This window comes from Lichenostomus cassidix, chromosome 3 (genome assembly GCF_008360975.1).
Source record: "Lichenostomus cassidix isolate B80296 chromosome 3, HeHo_3.0, whole genome shotgun sequence".
Classification (NCBI taxonomy): Eukaryota; Metazoa; Chordata; class Aves; order Passeriformes; family Meliphagidae; genus Lichenostomus; species Lichenostomus cassidix.
In genome coordinates this window covers 40,387,275-40,398,834 of record NC_139483.1, presented here as the reverse complement: position 1 = coordinate 40,398,834, position 11,560 = coordinate 40,387,275, and the positions used below count along the sequence as shown (strand labels likewise).

General features: G+C 36.0%; 1 protein-coding gene across 1 annotated transcript in view; it reads right to left on the bottom strand.

Annotated features, from left to right (window-relative positions):
• Nucleotides 1–312: 312 nt before the first annotated feature.
• FAM120B (family with sequence similarity 120 member B) overlaps nt 313–11,560 on the bottom strand; it is a 47,815-nt gene continuing 36,567 nt past the window's right edge. Inside the window, exons 7-10 of the mRNA XM_085055416.1 lie at nt 10,129–10,335; nt 6,351–6,459; nt 4,960–5,073; nt 313–2,086 (exon numbers count right to left, since the gene is read on the bottom strand). Coding sequence (XP_084911542.1) covers nt 2,061–2,086; nt 4,960–5,073; nt 6,351–6,459; nt 10,129–10,335 — 456 coding nt within the window. The 3' untranslated portion in view covers nt 313–2,060. The remainder of the gene's footprint in view (nt 2,087–4,959; nt 5,074–6,350; nt 6,460–10,128; nt 10,336–11,560) is intronic.

Sequence of the window (11,560 nt, the reverse complement as noted above, 5' to 3'; positions counted from 1 at the left end):
TTCATGGTCATATTCTCCTACATGATTTCCTTCTGGAGTCCATAAGCTTTTGATACTGTGAACAATTCAAAGTTCAGTAAGACAGGAAAGTAGCACCTCTATGTTTCAACTTCATGTTTCTGCTTTCCCTCTACTATTCCTGGTAGAAAAAATATTTTGGCTTCGAAATAATAATAATAAGCAGCTTCCGCTTATGGTCTAACATTAGGAAGAAAAACAACCTCACAGAGACACTATCAATTCTTCAGTAGTCAGGGTAATTATTACCAACAATTCATACCACAGCTAGCACAGCAAAACTCATACTCTAACTGTATTTAACTTTGTTTATTGAGGACAACAGAAATCTTTTCTCATATCAAAGCCTGGAGGTGGAATTACCAACAAATTCTGGCACACAATCACATTCTTTTTCAATACACTATTATACATCATGAGACTCCTGAAACAAGAGAACTTCCCATAAAATTTGGACCACATTATTTCAAAAGGTTTGGAGGGGAGAGATAAGAATTGTAGTAAAAAAATGATAGTACAATTACAGTCAGTGACAAATCAATCAAAAAAGGAAGCAGGAATACCCCTGTCATTACAGGATTCCTGAAATGCAAATCAAGACACCATAAAAATGGTGTCTGCTCAAACTTTTAATAGAACTAGAGATCCTTATTGCTTATTTATTTGGTTGGATTGTTGCTGTATACAGAGTATGAAAGAATATATTTATTGGGTTACACATAGAAAAATATGTAGGAGGAAATTTAGTATGGAGTTATGTATGTTTGACAATGCTACTCACTTTGACATAACACGGATACCAAACAGGAATGAAGTCCCACTGACAGTTGACTCAAAGGAGTTACCTGCACAAGCCCAAGAAACAATATTGACTAAATAACCACAGAATGGGTCAGTTTGGAAGGGACCACAGGGTGTCCTCTTGTCCAAGCTCCCTGCTCAAGCAGGGTCATCCCAGAGCACACAGCACAGGATTGTGTCCAGATGGTTCTTGAACATCTTCAGTGAGGAAAACTCCACAACATCTGTGGGAAATCTGTTCCACTGCTTGGTCACCTGCACAATGAAGAAGTTCTTCCTATTACTCAGAGGGAACTTCCTGTACATCAGTTTCTGCCTGTTGCCTCTTGTCCTATTTCTTGGCACCACTGAGAAGAGCCTGGATCCTCTTTTGACACCTCCCTTGATTTCAGAACTAAACACATACATATATCACTGAAATTGAATCACAAAGTGAAATATACACATTTTTAAGAAATACTTTTGAAGGCAAGTCTTTAAATTAGAATTCTGGACAGAAGAGAAATACTGAGTTCTCACAAGTATTATTCATTATAGAAGTAGAGCATGATAGATTCTTTCCCTCCTAAGTTGAAAAAGATATAAAAAGTTGCTTGACTAAAAGTATCAAATGTAAAAGCAATTTTTGTCCCTTGTAAGAAAGTGTTATATTTTACAAAAAGGTCATTTTGTTTCACAGGCAGATTATGCTTTCATCAGTGATGTAACGTTTCAAATTTTTCAGGGTTTCAGTAACAATGGTATAACCCTTCAGATACAGATAAGATCCATAATCAAGACACAAACCACAATTCAGCATAGACATGACATATTATTCATGGTGAGAAAAGTCTTGTAATATAAACAACTCTTACAAAAATATGCAAAAACTATAGTTTAAGTCTTAAATTTACAATCAGGAATATCTCACAATGGTATAAAAACAGTTCAGACTTTCCATGGTCAAACAGACAAAACAGTGCAGCTATACTGGGCTGCTACTGTGCCTCGGGTACCTACAAATTAAGTTTTAGTGATTCTGGTCTCATAACAAGCTCAGACCTAACATAAGAGATTAATTAACAAGCTGAACAGCCTCAGCTTTGAGAGATTGCCTCCACAGTCACATGGTTCAGTTACTCTGCAAAGTTGATAAAAACAGGCTTTTATAAACAAAAATTGTCCCAGTGATAATTATTCCACCATCTCAGTTTGCCACTTGTGGATATGAATTTTTTCCAAGGAGGAAGGTGATATCTCCTTCAGTATGGATGTCCTGATCCTCTGCCTAGAGTGAGTAAGAGAGGAATTAAATACGTTCAATGAACATTAAAGCAGGAAAACAAGATCTTATTAAGATAGCCTGCAAGAAAAGTTACACTTATACATATCTTAAAAAAGTACATGTCCCCATCCAGTTGGTGTATGATTATGGCTAGAATTCTGAGATTCTGGAGGATAAAATCCATAGGGGCTCTTCTTAAAGCTCTTGGATGACTGCAACTTTTAAACCAAGTCAAATTAATGTGTTGGGACAGTGAATCATAACTGTGGGCTGGTAGATCTGACTGTGAATTCAAGAAAGGAAAATCTACTGTTTAGAACCAGACTTAGGCTATACTTACAAACAATTTCATAGTGGTTTAAATGTGCCTTTGCACAATCCTGCTTTAGTTACAGAGCAGTACTCTGTATTAGCAAAGCAGTACTCACACTGTAAATTAAATCTTTTTTCAGCACTGAAGTTCCATCTGCATTACAGTCCCATTAATCAGAAACATGCTTGAACACAACATCAGTATGGAAGCCTTGACTAAGTATCTTGCAAATGAGAGGCTGCAGGTATCATCATCAGTTATGTGTTTTACAGTGTGCTAAGACTGAAGTGAATGCACCCTTCTGGTGCAATTACATTCTGTGAAGAAATGGATAATTAACAGTGATTTTCACAGTTCTTAATACTCAATTTATTTTTAGGTTCTTATAGAGTGTGTTAACATTGTGATGTTAAGCAATGTATTAGTGGTCTTAACTTCTAATTAATGAAGTTTGTCTACCAATAGGGTATATGGGCTGTGGTGTGGTGTTGCTGCCACAAACCTAAAATCCATGAATTGTCAAACGAGAAATGTTAAGGGAAAATCTACCCTCCTGTGAGGCTTAGATGTCCTGCTCTGAGTTACGTGGATGTACTCTAATCCACTTGTAACACACAGCCAAAAAGTTTATGGAGAGAAGTTAAATGAATAAAATAATACCAAAAAAAAAAAACCCCACAGCTGAAGTCCCTACACTCAAAATAGAGCTAGAGGATGACCTGCTTATTACAGCAGCTCAATGGTTACTATTGACCATATAATGAAGGATGGTCAGTTCAGTCCAGTTCTTGTTCTGCCTGAGGGGATTCAAGCCAGCCTCTCAGAGAAATATCAGGTTGATGCTTTCTTGGTGGAAGCACTCTTTCCTCCACTGGTGGAGTTGAGACATTGTCATGGAATTCTTAAACATTAACTGATAAGAGAGAGCAAAGGCTGCCTAACCATTATGTACACTCCTGACACAGAAGATATGGGTCCCATGGTTACTGTTCCATTACTTTTACTGCGTTTAATCCAATGATTTATATACAAAATGCAACAGCAGGAACCATAACAGTGTACCATGGAATAGAGATGGGATAGAGAGATATCAGTAATATTACTAGGAAGTTTTATCACATAAGCTACCATGAACAGAAAATGCCTACTTTTTTGTTTTTTTTTCTCTCTCTTCAGTGAGACTCACATATAGCAGAGATAACAGCTGCCGGGAGAAGCAACCCAAATACCTGTGCTAATATCAGCAAACTTAGGAAAAGAATTTTGTCAAAATGAGTCATGTTGGCAGATCAGTTTAAAAGGACCTCTAAAACATTGCAGGGCTCTTTTATAAGGACAGATGTACTTTTCCAAAAAACCTGTTTTACTTACAGCACAGGCAATTTAACTGCAGTTATGGGATCATGTTTTAGGAGTGTCTTGAGGGTAAGAAATAAGGCTAGTATAGAAGAAGCCAAGATGTTTAAATAATGCTACTGAAAGACATTTATAACACAGTAACACAGTTACCGTGGAACGTACTTTGTGGAATACGCCAGCCATAAGATCTGTGGAGCTGGTCAGGCATGATCTGACCCCTGAATATCAGGTTTCTTGAGATGGTCAAGAAGTGGTAACAATGAACAGTTTTGGTTTTGCTTATTGTCAGCATACGTACTCTATATTTTTGCCTTATGTTTTACGTACAGGATTGAAGAATATTATTTGTGAAGCAAATACTACTATCTTACTCCCAAGCATTCAACAGTGGCAGCTGAAACACATTAAAGACTTCACTGTATCTATTTATTATTTATCTTCTCTAATCAGAATATCAATCTTCCTTGAAAACCTCACCTGGAAACCTAAAAGAAATTCTGGCTATGCAGACTTAATAAAATAATGTTTCTTAGACATTTCTCTTCCTTTTGTTTATTTTCTTTAATCTACGTTTTTGTGCTTCAACTCACAGTAACGAGGAAGTAAAACTGAATCATGTCAGCTCAACAGTGTTATCCTCAGTGGTGTTTTACTGAAATGTCTGTTCTTTTCAAGAAGTGAGACTGGTGAATGACTTCAGATTAATGCCAAGGCAAGACAGAACTTGCATTTGTATCACTTAGGCAGTGACCTGGAAGTGGAGTCCCTGATCAAGAAAATAACTTAAGAATGTGTTTAACTTTATTCATATGCTTGAGTGTTTTGTTGAAGTATGAATGAAGACGTGCAGCTAAAGACTTCAGACACATTTCTGTGCAGCTGTGCCAATTTGTTTTAGAACTATTACAATTTTAAACAGTTCAGCTGAGACCAAGCATGACAATTATAAATACCACATGAAAGCTTCTTTCCCAGAACACTGTGAGTAAAAAAATGAGTACAGATTACAATGCTACCCTCCACCTCACCCTGCAGAGCTAGTTTTTGCAAGTGGCAGTACTCAACTATATAACTGATGCAAGTTTTGTTGCTGACTGCTGTAGGCACAGGTAACTGCACACATAAACATGAACTGCATATAGACACAGAGATGTTATACTGTTGATAGGGACAATTCCAAACCCAAAATGTACACATTTTGTACCTTGTGACTGAGGACGTCTCTGTGCAAACCCCCTCATCTGGTTATGATATGGAGAAACAAAATGACTTCTGCGTGGTTGTTGGAACCTGGGATTAAAATCTCTTTGTTCTCTTCCTGAAAAACAGTATTCACTAAGCAACTCTGACAATATGCAAGATTAAATGAAGAAAAGAAGAGACAGTGTATTCTTTTTCAGGAAACAGTATTTCTTAGATTTGTGCCAAAATACTCATGGACAATTACGATCTTTCCAAACTAAAGTCAGCCTAACAAGCATGGCTCTTGTCCTCATTTCCATCTATGCACATCATGATTACAAGCTGTTAACAAGTGTATTTAGAAACCAGATCAAAATTTTATGACACAGATTTGGAGACTGCAGTCATTAAAACAAACAGAAATCTCTGTCCAAATTGCAATCACAAATCATAATTAACATGGTTAAATATAGCTCTCAAGGAAAAGCAGATGCTACCAAGGTCTGGTATTATAAATCACCAGCAGATATCCTCCATTTTGAGTGTCCAGCATGAGCATGCTGTAGAGCTACATCAGCAGTATTGCTGCCACATAATGCAAAGTACTAAACCAGCAGAAAATCATTCTGTCTGTTGTAATTTGCTCAAGGAATTCTGACGGGGTAACTTTTATTCTCACAGACATAATTGAAGGGGTAACTTTTATTCTCACAGACATAATTGATCAGGTATTAAGTAAGTAATAAAAATGATATTAGCATGAACACTATGATTTGGTGTAAATTGTTTCAAAGTCTCGAAAGCCTCAACATTCAGGCTGATCTGTGACTGATGTTAAAAACCTTTCAGATTTTTTTTCCCCTAAAAGTCAGGCAGATCAGGTAAGGAAAACAAATGTCTTTAGCAAACTGAGCCATAAAGTTGAGGGAAAAAAGCAAGATCTTTTTTAAAAAAAGCACAGTTCTTCAAAGTGCCCAAAAGCTCTCTTCTATTTTGAAATATGTCAGTGAGTCCAATCTTCAATGCCTCACTCAGACCTTCAACTATCAATGTTAAAATAGCTCCCCTGAGGGAATGAAAGAAAAAGTTCTGAGTCATTTAATTCCTCCTGTAAAAGTAACTTTAGTTACTGAATAAATAGTGATTTTTCTGTCCATGAATTATACTTATTGCATATATCTCACTAACTATGTAGCTAGATGGAAATATTATTCTATGTAAACTTGGTTAATCAAATTCACATAAATTGCTAAAAAGGGAAATATTTTCTTAGCTGTCTTCATTGGCTTCTTGGAGAAAGAACTTATAATTTACTTAGCTTGATGGGCTGCCTGTGTAGTTACTGCTGCTGTTGAAGGATAATTTAGCTCACCAATATATTAACTTTACTGAGAAAATTAACACAATGCCAACCTGTGTTAACTCCATTCCCTCTTGGTCTGCTCTGTATCCTTCTGTTCTTTGCCATGCAAACCTTGCAAATGAGAGACTTCAGATTCTGGAAGGGTGTATACAAAGACTCCTGCAGACAACAGAGTTAAAAGTCAAAGACTGTTCTGCTCTTCTTTCTTCATGTGTAGCACATATTAAACACATATACAGCAACTGTAACACTTGTTTTAGCCACACTTGTGCATATGTTAAGGTGGTAGATCATGGTTCACACTTTCCCAGGAAAAAAAGTTTGAACATTTAATATTAAAAGTGGAAAATACACCAATTGAAATCAGTCTCTTAATCTCATCATTAGAAACAGAACTTAACCCAACAGTAATACATCTGCCCCAACTCCTGACTGATAAAACCTAAGTCTAAAAAGAAATGGGGGAATTAAATAAAAGGGTTTACCTTGTAGTGTGATAAAAAAATCTATTGTCAAAAGGACAAGCTGAAGCTATTCAAGGATGCAATACTGAGAGATGGGACATATCCTTAACTTTCTGTGATTTCTTTGAGCTTTGAAAAAGTGACAGATCTTAAAATGTATTTCTTTTCTTCTTGATGTGCACCGGGCATGTGGGATTTAGTACACCATGAGGAGAATTAGGAACAGAGGGATTTTAGAACAATAGCATAATTTGTGATTTTCACAAAATTGACCTGATTTTTACAGGATGACAATTCCTTTTCTAGGAGCAGGAAGGAGAGAAGATGACAGGATAAGGCAAAAAATCTAATAGGTAGCAAGACTGCAGTAACTGGAGAGGTTTCTTAAATCACAGGTAGAGCCTGTCTCCCTGAACCCTGCTGAGAACTTTCCTAATAAATTTTTTGAGTTAACTAACCTCTTTACAGAGCCTTACATAAAACCCACTTTTTTTTTTTTTTTTTTTTTTTTTTTTAAAAACACAAACTGGGTCCAGCCTGTGAAAAACACCCTCTAATGGGAAAAACCTGAAATAAATTCAGAATGTGCTCATGGGGGAATGAAAAGAAAGATCAGGAAAGAACAAAATACATTATTTATGCTGGCCCTATTATATAATTTGGTTTTAATTTTAAAAAATTGATCATGAACACACTCATTAGTGAGAAGCACAGTAAAAAGGCTAATAAAGTGATAATATCATTGCCTCACTTCTTTATGAGACTATTATAGTCAATTTTCTGTGTGGATAAACAAACTAATATGATTACCGATTTGCAAAACAGGGAACTAGCATAATATCAGCTTAGCATAATTTTTTTAGAAAAACAAGATGGCCCTATTTTTATTCTTATCAGAAGCTGTCCATTTTTTATCTTGAACAGCTGTTAGGCTACAAAGAGCTGAGCTACACAAAAACTTATCCACAAAAATGTCAACTGTATTTAATGTATATATCTTCTTCTTTTGGTATAAGAACCCGTAGGAAGCAAACTCTAAAATGTTCAAAATTTATGATATACATGTAAATATTAAACCATGACTGTATTTCCACTGTAATTTTCAGAAACCTGTTTCTGTATTTAAGCCTATCATATCCAAACCAACACTGATTCTGAGATTGCCTCAAGTCCCTGAAGTAATGCAACTGTCCAGATAATAGAGAAGGGATCCTAGGAGCTAGGACACAAGCACTGAACAACAGAAGTGCTTTTCCTATTATTTTTCTTTTCCACAATGATACATCCCATGTAGAATAACGTTCGTCTGAATATAGTTCTGTCACTATCACCAGATTAGATTTATGGTGCTCAAGGTTAGATTGTTAACAAACAAGTGCTGAAAGATACTGGCTTCCAGCAGTACATTAAGCTCTGCCAGGAACTAAGTACCATTTTTATTTATTAAACTTATAATAATAGGAAAAACCAATCACATATACTTGTTGCCTTGCCAGTGTTCCCAGCTAAACTGGCATCTCTTGGCAGTTCTCCCCAAAACAGATTCTTGCCTCAAACTGATAAGCTGGAAAGCTACTTTATTAGTCTGGGTACATATCTCTGCCATATATGTACCATAAAACTGTACCTAAAAAAGAAAAATATATTTAAACCACTCTAAAAGTTCACATAGCTAGAGTATTTTTCCTCAAAACAGAACAGTTTATCTGGGGTTTGTTTAAAACAGAGCATCAGGCTTTTAAAAGCCCTAACCTAGATATTTCAGTTGACCAAGCATATTTCTAACTCTGTTATAGGAAAGTAAGATCTTTCTTCATCTTCATTATAAAACAGGATAAAATAGAATCCTAACATTAACACACCAAGATTTTCAAATGCTGGCTAAAACATAATACATAACATATTTTAAAATACCTATATGAATTAATGTAAATTTTGTACACATTTAAAAATATATTTTCAACGTTATCCACTAACCTGAATTCTACCCAAGTGGAAAACAAGTATCAATGTCACACAGATCCGGATATATTTACAGTTTCCCATTTATTCTTTAAACCCTCTATTGTTTTGCAGAAGTCCTGCATGAAATTCCTGGATGAACCATTGGCCCAATCCAAAATCTACTGAAATCAACAGACCAATTAATAAGAACCACAGGATTTGGACACAGGCTATGGTCCTAATCATATGATTGAACACATATGGAAAGGATTATTCTCCTCCTTCATGCTAAAAACATGTTCATTCCACCCACCCACAAGAGTTGTACTCCTCACTCCAGACTGGCATAGTATGTAATTGGACATAAAATCAAAAAAGAAAACCAGTTATACAACAACTGGTGTGAGATTGAATGCAAGAGATTAAAATAAATCGAAACTGAAACCTTTTTTCTCTGTAATTACTTTGCTTTGACCTCAAGTGATATATCCAGTAGCAGGTAAAAACATTTCAAAGGCAAGATTTTCAAAAGTAATTCAATGATACAGGCTTTTCAGCTCCACATTGAAAAGAGACACATGAATTGAAGGTCTTTAAAGCTACCTTCACAGATGGGTACAGATCTACCCAAGCATCTCTCCACATATTCTGTGCTGGTGGAGCACGAGGCAGGTCTGGTTTGAGGCTTCACCAGTGCATCAACAGAGTCTTTCACTCAGCCCAGCAGCCTGTACATGATGCCACTCCAATGCACTGTGCTCAGCAGGGCTATAGTACCTCCCTGCCCAGATATGTTTGAAGTCATTCTGGTCTTTTGGTAACATAGCATGCAGATCTTATAAATACCCAGATTTGTAAGATAAAGTGGGATTGAGAACTAAATAAGCACTTAAAACTACAGGAAGGTACCTGGTGAGATTCTAAAACAAATACCTGAATACACACCTTCTTCTGATTTCCAGTTCCTCCCTGAATTTATCAAATCTTCATCTCAAAATTAAGGTTCCTTAACGGCTTTAAAAGTATCACTCTTAAACATTTTAAAAATTAGAGTTACCCAGTATGTTTTTTTAAAGGTGTTCTTAATATGTTGCCTAAAATCTTATGGGAAGATTTCATTAATATCTCAGTACTAGAAACCCATTATGGGCATTTTCATTTTTCGAAAATTACAATGATTTCCTTATATTATTTTCTGAGTACTGGGAGCCAAAATTAATGTAAAATTACAGCTACCTTCATAGGCTCAGTATTTTTTTTTAAATTGTTTTTTTTTTGTGGTGAGAATGAAAAAGAGTAAGAGAAGAAAAATACAAAGAAAGGGGAACAGTGTAAACATGAATATTGAAACAACAAATAAAATGGTCAGGCACATTTTTACAAAGAATACAGAACTATCTAAGAGGATGAGATTACTTACATTGCCTTCCAAAAGTTCTTCCATAGAGCAACCTCGGTGTGACTTCTGGTATTTTTCTTGAAAAAGTTTTCCATCAAACACTGCCCAAGGCATCAGATCATCCATTCTGAATGGAAAGCCACAGGCACTGTTGGCCATGAGCAAAGTCGTGAGGCCACGGATGAAGACAGCGCCCAGATGTACAGCCCTGGAGTCTACTTGTGCAAGCTGCAAACAAACACACAAAGGCAGGCCTCACAAATCAGGAAATATGGGCAATTTTACCATCACATATAAACATGCAAACAGCAGAGAAAATTATAAACTGTCCCAAAGTTGTGACAATGATGGCTCTGAACTGCACAGCAGAATTTGTCTGAGGGTTCTGAGTCTAGTTTTATTCAATAAAGTGAAAGTAGTGAAGTTTAACAAATACAGCATCTCAATTTTTTAAGCCAAATACATTCAAAATGAAAATGGAAAGACAAAATAAATGGCTATTCTCCATAGTATTTTTCAAGCATTAGTAGATCTGCAGGAAAAAAAGTTCTGTTAGTGGAATGTAAAACATGAACAGGGAGTATGAATTGATGTGTACAATGATCCACTGAACTTCCAGAGTTTGCTTACCCCGGAAATGTCACAGCATTTAGAGATAATTTAAATTACAGGATTTGACAGAAGAAAGCTAATTGTATCCAAGTTTTTATTTTAAAAAAAATTCCTTTGACTGTAATCTGAAAGTAAAATTATTTCACTTCAACCTGGATGTCTCCACAAGAAATACTGGAATGTTGTGACAACATTTAGAAAAGGAAAAAAGAGAAACTCAACAAGACAAAACTCACAGCCAAAATAAACTCAGTGAGTGAATTTAACATCCTGTTGTGGCAGAGCATAGCAAAATACAAAAACCTTGAATCCAATATGGGGAAAATTGTGATTTTAAGTATTGTTTAAACAGCACAAAGCTCCTCAGTGGGCAACGCTTTTTCCACAGTCTGTACCAAAGCAGTTTGTTAGAATCAGAAGAGATTCGTAAGAGTGTGGCCATCAACACTGTAATCTGTGGTAGCTGTTGTACCCTTACATTATAATTATACCAGAAATGGAATAGTTTCCAAAACAGTCCAGAACAGAAAGGGTAAAAAGTGACTCAAATTGTCATAGCCCTAGCTCCTGGAGAACTGCGAACTGTTTGTCTGAAATGCAATGGAAAGGGTTGGCCCATTATTACTACATCTTACATCTTGAAAGATCTCCAAAAGACTTAAAGGTATGGACATACACCATCAGTGCCCTGTTATTTAAAAAATTACAAGTCATAGCAAAACCCATGAAATGTAGTACTAATGAATCAGAATTTTTCCTCCCTAGGGTCCCCATAACAAAATCAGGAAGCCTTTGCTAGCACTAAAGAGCTACGAAGCTTCTCCCAAAAATGAAAATCACA